Genomic DNA, 13,453 nt, shown 5'->3' on the forward strand with positions numbered 1-13,453 from the left:
GGCAAGAAATGGAGGAGATGGTGGGGACAAGAGATTTTTGATGGAAGTTATTACTGCACATTTGTGGAGGGGAACAGTGATCTGGCAAGAGAAATAAGACAATTGTTTATTGCTGGGAAGGTATAAAGCAGACAGGATTGCACTATACTTGGTGCTTCACCTGCCAAGAAATGGGCAAGATTTGACAAAAAAATTATCTGGCAGATAAAGCATTGCCTAAGGAAGCAAATGTATTATTTTCCTTCCAGCTCTACCTGGGTTCAAAGAATTCTCCTAGGAAAGAAATCCTTGCCACGCGTGGGCAGGGAGGCGTTGGGGCTGGGTTGGATTGGGCACTCAACCTCCTCAGCCCCCACAAACACTTAGACAACCTCCAGCAGAAACAAAAGCCAGCAGTTGTCTCCAACCACAGCAGAGCTCAGAGAAGCCTCCAGAGCCAGCAGAGGAGCCAGCATGGTGGAGTTCGTGTCCTTGTTTTTGCCATGGGAGCGCAGACTGCAGACTTTTGCGGTCCTGTATTATGTCTTCAGCATCATTACCCTGAGTAAGGGGACTGGGTTGGGGGATGGGAGACTGTGGGTTCCTGTCATTCCAGGTACACACAGTGTATTGATGGGACCAAGATGTAGGTCCTGAAGGGACTGCTGAGCCTACTAGCCCTCCTGGAAGCCTCTGCAGGGGGTGGGAATTTGTTGGATCTGGGGGCAGAAGTCCTCAGCTGTGACTTTGGGCAGGGTTCTTAGCCCTCCTGGGCTGTGGGTTCCACCTGAATACCAGGACAGGGACCCACCTCAAGCTGCTCAGTGTTGTGAGGAAGGAATCAGTAATTCTGGGACATTTGGGCTGCTCAAACTGCTCAGACAGGATTGAGTTCTTGCTTTTCATGCAGAGAAGAGGAGACTGACTCTGGTAGGTGGGGAAAGAGAAGGGAATAGGGATGAACAGGATGGGGAGTGAGGCGGGGGCCCATAGGGAATGGGCGAGTGAGAAGCAGACCTGGGTCAGACTCTGGCTGAACAACTGACTGGCTGTGGGACCCTGGAGGACGCATGCCAGGCCTCCCCGTGCCTCCATCTCATTATCTGCAGAATGGGCCCAAGGATGCTGACCTTATCGGGGAGGGGCTGTGGATGAAAGGAAGAAATGTGCTCTTCTCAGCTCAGCCCTGGCCTGGCCCCAGGTAGGGAGCCCAGAGGGTATGTGGGATCTAGTACCTGACCTACTCCCACAGTGAACATGTCTATTATGACAGGAAGGCCACAAATATGCCAAGTTCAGCTCTGCTGAAGGGAGCATTTTTGAGGAGGGCCCAGGATTGAGGACAAGGAAGGGAAAGTGACTGGAAGCGTGTGAGATTCTTCATCTCCCCTGCTGGCACCAGACTGTGTAGAAACTGCTCCCCCTGGGAATGCTGGTGTTCAGCCTGTACACAGATGCCTCTGCTGTGCTAAGTCACTTCAGTCCTATCCAACTCTTTGCGACCCCATGGACTCCTCTGTCCATGGGATTTTCCAGGTAAGAATACTGAAGTGGTTTGCCACACCCTTTTCCAGGGGATCTTCCTGACCCAGGGATTGGACCTACATCTCCTGCAGCTCCTGCATTGCAGGCAGATTCTTTACCACTGGTGCCACCTGGAAAGCCCTCTCTCCTGGTGTTAAACTATGGACACACTCTGTACAGACTGCTCTACAGCCATTTCACACATTCACACACAAACTCACACACACACACAGGCACCACAAACCCAGCACACATACCACACACATACACAAGGTGGTCCCTTAGAACCCCCCGCAACTTTACCAGCTAAAATTTTCATCCCAAGTAAAGCCCCTAGTTTCCTGCTCCCTGCATCCTTGATGATCGACTTGTGTCTCTATCTGAAGAGTCATTGTACTTAGCCACTCAGTCGTGTCTGACTCTTTGTGATCCTTTTGGACCACAAGCCACCAGGCTCCTCTGTCCATGGGATTTTTCAGGCAAGAATGCTGGGATGGGTTGCCATTTCCTCCTTTGGAGGATCTTGCCAATCCAGGGATCAAATCCTGGTGTCCTGTGTCTCCTGCATTGCAGGTGGATTCTTTATCCATTGAGTTATCAGGGAAGCCCCTAAGGATCATTAAACATTTTAAATTTCCCTGATTACCCTCATTACACAGATGAGCAGAGAAGCTGAGTGCCTAGATATCCAAGACTGCAAGTCTGGGCCCCTCTGCTTCCAAAGGACGAAGGGAAGGAGGCAGAGGGAGGAGAAAGGGCTGAGGGTGTGGGAGGAGGTGTGGAGCATGGGGAGGAGGGTTACCCTAGGGCAGGGGACAAGTCCCTTGGCTCCTGGATGAAAGACACTAGGGGCTCAGAACCAGGTAGGCTGACACCTGGGGATCATGGGGATGAGGGACATCTTTCTCACCTGGCCTTGGGGAAGCTTTGTGAGCAGGAGTGTGTCCGAATAGCTGTGCCCACACCCAGCCCAGCCCAGGACCTGGGAGTATCAGAAACAGCTCAGGGAGGTCCACGAGCCCTGGACCTGGAACTAGATGGAGGGAAGTTGAGAAATGGGATGTGAGCCCACCAATGTCAGGAGCTTGTACCTTGTCCCTTATCCTGGGGACAAAGAGGACCTCCAGGAGGGCTTTAGGAATGGGAGGGACAAGGTTCAGTCTTTGGGTACAGGTCCCTGTGGCTACATTTGGGGTTTCTACTCTGTCGAGGGTTTAGGGGGTAGACTGATGATGGCAGGGAGTAGCCACAGTCTGCATGAGGGGTCAAAAAATTATGCCCCATGAACCAAACCCAGGTGACTGGTTATTTTTGTATTTTCACAACCCATGAGCTAAGAATGGTTTTTACATTTTAAATGATCTTGTGTCTATGTAATATCCTCCAAGTTGCCTTTTGAGCTGAATGGCAAAGTCTAAAATATTTACAATCTGTCCCTTTAGGTAAATGATTGCCTTCCCTGGTCTAGGGAGGCTGAGGGTAGGTGGAGAGAAGGAACCTCTTTCCAGACATAGTAGATGGGTCTCCTGGGCAGGATTTAAAGGCTGACAGGAGATAAAGGGCTTTCAGTGGGAGAGTGAACACCATACTTACATTGAACAGCTGGTTAACACTGGATGTAAAATATGCATTTGGGGGAGGGGCAAAGAAGTGGCCAGAGAGGTCAACTAGGGCCTGTCGCCATGAGCTCAGGGCATAGATACCAATAGTTTTCAATGGGTTACTTGTTTATTGTTTCCTTTCCTCTCCTCTATAACTCTCACACCTCGCACAGGAAGGTAAGTTCCATTCAAACAGTTGGTCTTGTTCTCAACCGTGTTTCCAGCTCCTAAAAGAGTTGAGGTCAATGAATATTTATTAAATGAATGAATATTAGGAGCATGATGGACCCAAAATAGTAGAACTGAATGCCAGATCCCGTCCTACCAGCTTGCTGTGTGAGCTTAGCCAATTTGCATACCGTCTCTGGGCTTGGTAAAGTGGGGTGATACATTTTCCCACTTGAGGTGAAAGAAGTCTCTTTCCTAAGTGACTGAAAAGACTCCCAAGTTTGGGTTTGGGGTAAGGGGGATGGTGAAGTGCAGGGAAGTCTTTCTGGTCAAGTGTAAATGACCAAAGTGTGTTTTTTTCCTAACTTTTTTTTTCTGGTTAAAGCTAGTGTTTGCTCTTGTAACACATTCAAACAAAACGTGTGTCCAAAATGAAAGATGTCCCCTAAACCCAACCCTGTGGGGAGCCATTAATAACTTGATTTGATTCTCTAGAACTGGCTTTCTGAAAGTGGGAAAAACCAATACATATTTTTAATTTTGCCCTGGGGCAGAGACCTAACTGGGTCATTGTTTTCTTCAAATTAAAAATTTGTAGTGAAAAAATAAGTAAATAAAATTTTTTAATTAATTTATTTTAATTGGAGGCTAATTACCTTACAATATTGTGGCGGTTTTTGCCATACATCAACATGAATCAGCCATGGGTGCACATGTGTCCCCCCCTCCTGAACCCCCTTCCCACCTCCCTCCCCACCCCATCCCTCTGTGTTGTCCCAGAGCATCAGCTTTGAGTGCCCTGCTTCAGGCATCAAACTTGCACTGGTCATCTGTTTTACATGTGGTAATATATGTGTTTCAATGCTATTCTCTCAAATCATCCCACCTTCGCCTTCTCCCACAGAGTTCAAAAGTTCTTTACGTCTGTGTCTCTTTTGCTGTCTTGCATATAGGGTTGTTGTTACCATCTTCCTAAATTCCATATATATGCATTCATACACTGTATTGGTGTTTCTCTTTCTGACTTACTTCTCTTTGTATAATAGGCTCTAATTTCAACCACCTCAGTTGAGCTGACTCAAATGTGTTCTTTTTAATAGCTGAGTAATATTCTATCGTGTATATATACCACAACTTCCTTATCCATTCATCTTCCAATGGACATCTAGGTAGCTTCCATGTCCTAGCTTATTGTAAATGATGCTGCAATAAACATTGGTGTACATGTGTCTCTTCCAATTCGGTAAATAAAATTGAAGTCAAATTCCTGACCATCTTTTCCCAGTGGCATCCTTTCTCCATCCTCCAGATTTGAGACAGTCAGCTCCAGGAGGGCAGGCATTTTTGTGTGCTGTTCTTCTTGGCTGTACCACCAGCACCTGGCACATCACAGGTGCTCTGTGGGAAGTGAACATCTGTGAGCCTTAACTTACTTTATCCAGATTCTGTATTTTACTATTGTTCAGACTGAGTCCAGAGTGCCTTCCTCCTGGAAGCCTGCTGGGAAAGAGCCCAGATACCCTTCTTCCAAAAGGAATAGAAGTGAAAGCTGACCTTCCTAAGGAATTTGATTTCATGGTGTCAGGAGGAGAGAATGGGGTCTGGAAGGGGCAATATTCCCTGGAAATTAGGCTCCATTGGTATCATAGCACCTAACTCTTGAGATGAAACCAGGTTAGCCTGTGGTAGGGACTGAGAATCAAAGGTCAGATGGAAATTCCTCATCAGACCCAGTCCTAGCCCTGCTGCACCCCTAAACTACAGTCCAGTCAGGTGTTGGCCTCTTCAACCTTCCTTCAGTAGGAAAGGGCATGGCAGGCAGAGGAAACTGAATGAGCAAAAGCTAAGAGGTTAAAGGAGCTCAGGCCATCAGAGGGGTACTGAGCAGCTTAGTGTAGCTGGAGCTAGGGGGCCTGTACATGAGCTAGGCTGGAGTAAGTTTCTTGAGGAGATTGAATGTCAGGCTGAGTTGCTTGGGCTGTGCTTCAAAGTTATGAGAAGTTTAAGTAGAGGGAGGAATCTAGTGGGATTTATCCACGGAAAGATGGACAACGAGTGTACAGAAGGAGGGCTGGGCAGAATGTCTCCATTTCTCTGAGGTCCCAAAGAATGATAACTAGAAATAATTTATGCAGTCACTGGGCATACTGGGAATTTATTGAGAACCTGGGAAAGTAAGACTTCTTAACGGACAGGGAGGGAAAGGGAAGGGAAAACCAGAGTGAATGAGACAGCATGGTACAGTGGGAACAAGTGAGTTTGGAGTTAGTCCTGGTGTCAAACCCAGGGTCCCAGTGTGGCACATCCTGGACTGCATTTTCTCCTCCTTGGAGTACTGGGGAGGCTGACCTGTTCCCCCTGGGGGTGAGGGCTGGACAGGACAGTGCTGCTAGTGCTGGGCATATGGGAAGAGGGCATCCTTCACCGTGGCCATTAGTACCCACTAATGCTCCTGCTTCCCTTCCCAGCCTTCATCTGCTATGTGGTCTTCATAAGCCTCCTGTTCACAAGATTCTGGATCTTCCCTATCCTGTATGCCACCTGGTGGTTCCTGGACCGAGACACGCCACGGCACGGAGGCAGGCACATCCAGGCCTTCAGGTCATGGATCTTATGGAAGTACATGAAAGACTATTTCCCCATCTCGGTGAGTAATGGAACTATCTGGGGTGTGGCCAGGACTGTAGTGCCCCACGTGTCCATGGGGAAGTGTGATACTGTGTGCAGTGAGTAGGGTACTGGGCTGGGAGAGAGGAACCAGGCTTCCACCGCTATGTGGCCTGGAAGAGAGTCCAGCCTCTGTCTGCCCATGGTTTTCCATCTGCAGAGATGTACGGCCGATATGAGGATTGATGAATAAATAGGATTTGAAGGAATCTTGTGGGCCATCTAGTGTGACACACATATGTAACTTACCTGCACCTCTCAGCAGCCATGCTTGAGGGTGCAGGTAATAAAGTCATGTCCTTAGAGAACTTCTGGCCTTACAGTTCATCATATAAGGAGACAGGCACCCAGGAGAGAGGAAGGTATGACCAAGATCACACAGGAAGTTCTTTTACTAGCTTTACAATTAGTGCATTTCTGGGTAGATAAAGCAAAACAGAGAGCCCTGAACTGGTTCTCAGGTTTTATCCTGTTGCAATCTGGGTATGGTATGCATTCTTGGAAAGCCTTTCCTGTTCTGATCTCAGTTTATCCATGTATCCCCTAAGCAGTCCGCTCCCTCCTACTCTGAGTGCCTCTGATTCTCTGACTCAGAGCTCCTCGTGGCCACTGTGAAGTCCTGACCACAGACCCAAAGATCAGTCCTGATGGAAGAAAACTTATTGATTTGACCAACTCCATTCTGCTCTTTTCTTTATCTCAGAGTGAATAAACTCAGTCTGTAATCAGTGAGGAAAGGATGGCTCATTGACCAAACAGGGAGGGAAGGCAGAAGGGAAACAGAGTGCCAGGCAAGGGCAGGCAGCTGTCCTCTGCACACAGGAGAGAAGAAATATATGGAGTATATTCTTTGGGCCTGGGCAGAATAAGTTCTAATACCATGTGTGCAACCTACCTACTGCACACCTTATTGAGTATAATAAAATAGCCTTTCTGAGCCTCCATTTCTTCATATGTAGAGATGATACAGCATACATCATTGGGTTGTGTGGATTCCATGAGACATCAGGTCATCCTGGAGACCTCAGGACAGCATCTGGCTCTCTTTACAACTGGAGTTACTGTCAAATGCATGACTGGGGAAAAAAAAGTGATGCTGAGCAATTCTGTGCCTGTCCTTTGCACCCCCTTCCTTCTTTCCTTCGTGAGGTTCCAGGGGTATTTCTCAGCCCTAAAACTATTGACAGTGGTGGGACATCGAACTTGATTTGCAGAAATTCCACTTGGACAGTGTTCAGGATTGTTGCCCGCTGGAGTCTTTTGGCATCGCCATATCCATAGGAGGGGCAGTAGCACCAAGTGGTCAGCAGAGAGAGATATGACATGCACTTTGCCTCACCTGGCCTGGGCTGGGGGCCTGCAGATTTTAGACCTAACCACCTCTCAGGAGACCCTTCAACATGTCCACACATATTTATAGTACAGGTCCTTCAGGGATCTTGGGGAGGACAACATTTTTGTGGTCCCAGGTAGGGAGCTCCCTCTCCGTTGGTGCTCCCCCACATTCATAAGCCTCTGCACTCTGTGTCAAATGAGCATGTATTTCTGAACTTCCTTCAATTCTTACTGACTTAATGACCTAAAGCCTATTGGTAGAATTATAAGAAATTTTAGAAATTTAGAATTTAATTTAGAATTATAATCAAATTTATATTATAAGCAATATAATATTGCTTATAATTATTATATTTTAATTGCTTATATTTATATATTATAATTATTATATTTAAAATTATAATTATTAAATATTGCTTATGTTTATATATTATAATTATATTTTTAATTGCTTATAATTATCATGTATTATAAGCAATTTAGAATTATAAGCAAACTTAGAAAACTATTTTAGCATACTGGATCTTTCTAAGTACACCCTATGGCCTCCCTAAAGAGCTAATGGAGGAGAATCAGGCAATGTTTTCCCTAGGACAAGTTGCCTCCACCTCATGCTGAAGATCAGTCCAGGATCTGGGTTTCTCTGTGAATATTTCATTATCCTGGAGCAGCAGTGTCTGCACAGACCAAGCCCTGAGCAGGGGTGCAGTGCTGTGGGCAGGCTGTGACCTGGTGCCAGGAAGTGCTGCAGACTTGGCATGACACACCCCTGACCCTCCCCACCCACACCTGTGGGCATCACTAGAGACTTCATGCCCCTCCTCCCAGCCCCTACCTTCAGCACCCTGGGGTGTCTTACACTGAGTCACAGGGACTCAGAAGTTCAGCCCTCCATCTGAGACAGGACCCCAGCTGCCACAGTCCTTGGAGAGGCCCTCCTGTGATGGCTCCTTCATTCTGGTTGGGCTCTGCCTGGGACAAGGTCTCTGTTCACATATGACAGGGGCTTGTGTCCTCGTCACTCTCCCAGAAGTCCTACCTCTGCCTTGGGCAGGAGGCCTCCCTCCCCTGGTGGGCTGTATTGGCTTAATCCCTTCATGAGTCCGCTCTCTCTTCCTCTTCATTCCACGGTCTCCCAGAGCATCTCCTCTGCTCCAGGCCTGCAGTGAGGACAAGGATTCTCAGACAGGCCGTCTCTAATCTCAGGACACTCACATGAGGGTGTGATAGCACTTGGGCACAGGGGAGACATAGAAGAGGTCAGCACAGAAAGTCAGAACAGAGACTGAGGAGGGCACAAGAAGCAGCCCTGATTCACCAGGCTGCCGTCCCTACAGCTGGTCAAGACTGCCGAGCTGGATCCCTCCCGGAACTACCTCGCTGCCTACCACCCCCACGGGATCATGGGCATTGGAACTGTTACCAACCTGTGCACTGAGGCCACTGGCTTCTCCTCGATCTTCCCTGGCATCCGCCCACATCTTATGACACTGAACATGTTTTTCCAGGTCCCCTTCATCAGGGATTACATCATGTTAGGGGGTAAGTCTTCCGACCATTGGATTGCCCAGGTGTATGAGGGCTGGAGACATGAGGGGTGTTTTAGGAAGGGCTGCCAACAATCAGAACTTCCTCTAAGAGCATGTATGTTAGAAAAGGAGGTTAGATATAAGGAAGCACTTCCCACAGTTCTATGCCCAGCAACGAGCTCGGTGAGGGGTTATGTGGAGAGAAAGGACTCCGTCCCAGTCCTCAGGGAACTCCCAGCTGGGAGAGGGGAGCCCAGGGTACACAGCCCATCCCCCACAGTCCCTACCCGCTTTACCCTGTATCTGACCACCACCCTCTCTCCCCAGGGCTGGTCTCAGCAGACAAGGAGAGTGCTGCCCATATTCTGAGCAGGAAAGGAGGAGGCAACCTGCTGGGCATTGTTGTTGGGGGCGTCCAGGAGTCACTGGATGCCAGGCCTGGAGCCTACAAGCTGGTGCTGCGAAACCGCAAGGGCTTCATCAGGCTCGCCCTGACGCACGGGTATCAGGGAGAGGGCTCTTAGTTCAGCTGGAGATTGACAAAGGTTGTATTTTGCTGGAAAGACTGAGAGATTAATGTAAATCCTATTTTGGCAAGAGATGCTCAGTCCATTCACAGTGAAGATTCTGTCTTGGTGATAGATGTACTATGCTGTGCTATGCTTAGTCACTCAGTAGTGTCCAATTCTCTGTGAACCTATGGACTGTAGCCCACCAGGCTCCTCTGTCCATGGAGATTCTCCAAGCAAAAATACTGGAGTTGGTTGCCTTGCCCTCCTCCAGGGGACATGCCCAACCCAGGGATCAAACCCACATCTCCCACATTGCAGGCATTCTTTGCCATCTGAGCCACAAAGCCCTAGATGTATTGTGTCATGCCCCAAAACCCAGAGAAGATTCTAGAAGGGAGACTTGGTGATCAAAGGGACTAGATGTGAAGGGTCATAATGCCCACAATTGGCATTAGATCTGAGACCTAAGGCTTCTGTGAGAATAGAGTTTGTGAAATAGCTTTTAAGCTTTAGCTGTTCTCCTACCCTGAAGCACTCTTTAAGAATATAAGCTAGCTGGGGCAGAAGAGATTTTTCAAGAAAGTTTGAAGATGTTTTAAATCAGAGAAGACTCTCTGCAGCATTCTGGTCTCCCTGTCATGGTGTAATGGGGAGGTGATGGCCCCAAGAGGAGCCACTAACTACTTGAGTCATAAAGCAAGGTTGTGGCAGGACTGGGAGACACCCGAGGCCTCCTACTTTTGGTCCATGGTTCTGTCCTCTCCTCCAGCTCCCACTCACTATGTCCTTGCAGGAAGCTAGTGACCAACTTGTGCCTCCTTGCCCCTCCACATGCCCTCTCTCTTGTCTCCCTCTAGGGCAGCTCTGGTGCCTATCTTCTCCTTTGGGGAGAATGACATGTTTGACCAGATTGAGAACTCTCCTGGCTCCTGGTTGCGCTGGTTCCAGGAACAAATTCTGAAGATCGTGGGAGCTTCCATTCCACTCTTTTATGGCCGTGGTGTTTTCCAAAACAGTTTTGGTCTTATGCCCTACTGCCGGCCCATCAACACTGTAGGTAAGCCAAGACCCAGACTGGGAGGGGTTGGGTTACGGGGCAAGGGACTTGGGCTTGGGCTAAAGGGGAATGGAAATGGGCCAGACACATCCTTGTCCTCCTGGAGTTCAGGTTCTATACTGGGAAATGGACATATAGGCAATTAACCCAGATGAAAGGCATCTGAGATGAGAAGAGTAACAGGGGCATAAAGACAAGTTGCCATTACTGATAACTGAGCACCTGCTGTGCCAGGCACTGCATTGGCTCCTTCTATGCAGCTGCTCAGTTGTCCTTACAACCTTGGAAGCAAAAACTATCATCCTTATTTTACTGATCACAAAATGAGACCTATGGAAGGTAAATCATTTCCAAAAGATGACCTTGCATGTGAGTAACACAATTGAGATTTGAGTCAGGATCTACTTGACTTTTACTATGCCAGAGGAAGGAGTTTTTACCTCTGAGAAGACAATCCCATAACGCTTATTAGAGAAGATGGATATAAGGGCAGTGCACTCCAGGTCTGTTAGAACAGTGTATAATAGCAATCATCAGGCTACGAAGGAGAGCCTGAAGAAATTTCCTATAAATAATGGGCATGGGCTTTAGTGCATGGATTTAACACCATCTTTTCAGTTATTTGGTCATCTCATTTGCTCTCCCCTTGGATTCCAACTATCTTCCAATGGCAAAGCTTGTAATGAGAGGTCTATCTCCATTCACTCAGTTATCTTTAGTTGAGTCTAGGCAGTCAAGAGTTTCCCTGGATTTGGGGGTAATATTTTCAGGAATGTTATAGGGCTGCTGCCTCCATATGACTCTGAAGAGAAGAAGACATGACAGCTGCTTTCTGAGCCAGATAGAACAGAGGAAGGAAGTTGATAGGGCCTCCTATTTCCTCCTTAGAATGGGGGGCACTGCCCTCTAGCATAGCAGGAGAGAGGGAAGTAGGGTGCTTGGGGTGTGGGCACCTCCTCCCAGACATTTGGGCATGTCCAATCATGGCATCTGAGACTCCCAGGTTCACATGTCCCTGAGACTAAGAGCACATTCCCAGGGCTTACAACCTGACACTGATTCTGCCTAGCTATGTGACATTAAACAAGTTACTTAACCTCCCTGAGTTTAACACCTCAGCTGAAAAACAGGAATAAAGCAAGTTCTATCCTTTTAGGATTGCTAGGAGGATAAAAAGAGATCATGCATTAAAGTATCTAACACATTGCCTAGCAGGAGGTCATGCAGCCTGTGACATTTTATCATCAGAGCTTGGAGTTGCCCTAATAGCTAGATTAGGTCACCCAAAATACAATTGGAAGGGAGGCAATATAGGCACCTTCCAGCAGGTGTGACCACGGGGTCCTGCCCCATGGGATCCTGGGACTCCAGTGGTTCCTGCTCTGGGCCACCTCTCACCTCTGTGTCTTGCAGTGGGGAAGCCCATCGAGGTGCAGAAGACACTGCATCCCTCCCAGGAGGAGGTGGACAGGCTGCACCAATGCTACATGAAAGAGCTGGAAAATCTCTTTGAAGCCCACAAGCTCAAGTACAATGTTCCCAGAGACAAACACTTGGAGTTCTGCTGAGCAGAGGCGCTGCCCCAAAGGGCAGGGCTGGACTGGGGAGGCTGAAGGGAAGGTGTTGTGATCCCAGAAGGCTTCCTTGAGGTGTCTGTTGAACAGATCTCCAGAGCCTTCACTGACTCCTGCAGCTCCACCTCATGCCAGGCCCCAGGTCACAGTTGGCTCCATGGCAGAGGAAACCAGACTCTGGCATCAGGGATTTGCTCTCCTGCACTGACTCCTCTGTAATGGGCCCTCTCCTTGGTTTTGCCCACCTGAGAAATGGGAGAGATATTGAGAGAGAATGATGTCTGTGTCTCTGTCCTCTGTGGTCCTGTCACTCAATGAGCATGACAAACAGCAGCTCCAGTTAGTAGGTTTCTCTTCCTCTGCCTTGAGTGACAGCTGGAAGCAGCCACCAGTTGCAGCCATTTCTCCTACAGGTTCCCTCATCCTGCATCCTACCTGTCCCAGATCCTCCCTCCCTGAGCTGGAGAGGAGGGAGAAGTCACAGTCCCCTAACTCATCCTGGCACCTTTGAGTTTCTGAGTCCTCTGAGCCCCGGGCTGGCAGCCAGAGGGAGATCCGGAAGTTGGGGAAAGAGAATTGGGCTCTGTCACTGGCTAAATGACTGTGCTGAGTCTTAGTTTCCCTGGGTGACTAAGATGAACTTTGACCTCAATTCTGAGGTCACATTAGCTGAGAACTTTTTTTTTTTAGCTGAGAACTTCAATGGCAGTTCCTACTCATTCAGCCCTAACAGTGGCACAGAATCAGGGCTCCATAAATTTCAATTCAACAATTGAAAGATTCTGAGAACTCCCTAGGAGTCCAGTGGTCAGGACTCTGCACTTTCACTGTCAGGGCCCGGGTTCAACCCCTGGTAGGGGAACTAACATCCCTCAAGCCACTCAATGTGGCAAAACAAAACACAAAAACAATTGAGAGATTCCATTTAATCTTTTTCTCAATCCTTCCACCTCCAACCAGGAGGGCTGGCCAAAAGCTCACCTTTGATCCCCAGCCTGGCCCCTAGCCCTGCTGTCCTATGCCCCCTTCCCAGATGGTGGCTCAGATGGGCCAGAGAATGGCATGTTGCCTCCTCCTTCCTAAGCACCAAATAACCACCTCTGGCCTATTCTGTGGGAGACATGGGTTATATTATGTAAAGAAACAAGGCAGACTAGCCAGAGAAGGAAGGCCACACATGAGGAGTGAATGGTCTTATGCATCTGCAAGAAGAGAAGGTGGGGCCAAGTTTCTGATGAGGAGGATTCTGGGTTCCTAGGTCTGGGACACAGGTAATCAGTGAGAGACAGGATGTAGGGTGGGACAGGATGATAAGGTAGGACCAGAACTGTGAACCCCCACACTTGGAGTGGGAAAGTAAGTCTTCTCCCTCCATAAGCTAATCACAGCAATAACTGTAAATGTGGGGCACTTCAAGAATGTAAATTTGGGTCCAAGCTTAGCCCAGCCCTTTTCAGTGACTATGGGCAAGTCACATCCCCCACAAACCTTAGTTTTGCTATCAAAG

The 13,453-nt window shown here is 48.3% G+C and overlaps 1 protein-coding gene and 1 long non-coding RNA gene across 3 annotated transcripts; one reads left to right on the top strand and one right to left on the bottom strand.

Moving 5' to 3' along the window:
- The first annotated feature begins 435 nt into the window (after window positions 1-435).
- Window positions 436-12,209, top strand: LOC110136482 (2-acylglycerol O-acyltransferase 2-like). Its single transcript, XM_020892218.2, has 6 exons — window positions 436-544; window positions 5,741-5,919; window positions 8,612-8,816; window positions 9,131-9,305; window positions 10,173-10,372; window positions 11,786-12,209. Exons 1-6 carry the CDS (start codon window positions 454-456, stop codon window positions 11,938-11,940), a joined length of 1,005 nt encoding a protein of 334 aa, XP_020747877.2. The 5' UTR covers window positions 436-453; the 3' UTR covers window positions 11,941-12,209.
- Window positions 4,333-12,563, bottom strand: LOC110136483 (uncharacterized). 2 transcript variants are annotated; one of them, XR_011489852.1, is made up of 4 exons: window positions 11,771-12,563; window positions 8,702-8,856; window positions 8,314-8,434; window positions 4,333-7,015 (listed from the first exon to the last, which is right to left on the bottom strand). It is a non-coding gene; the product is annotated as an uncharacterized lncRNA (long non-coding RNA). The 2 variants fall into 2 exon arrangements; XR_011489853.1 differs by lacking the exon at window positions 8,702-8,856.
- Between the last annotated feature and the right edge of the window lie 890 nt (window positions 12,564-13,453).

The sequence above is a fragment of the Odocoileus virginianus genome, chromosome 10 (assembly GCF_023699985.2).
Source record: "Odocoileus virginianus isolate 20LAN1187 ecotype Illinois chromosome 10, Ovbor_1.2, whole genome shotgun sequence".
NCBI classification, from domain to species: Eukaryota; Metazoa; Chordata; class Mammalia; order Artiodactyla; family Cervidae; genus Odocoileus; species Odocoileus virginianus.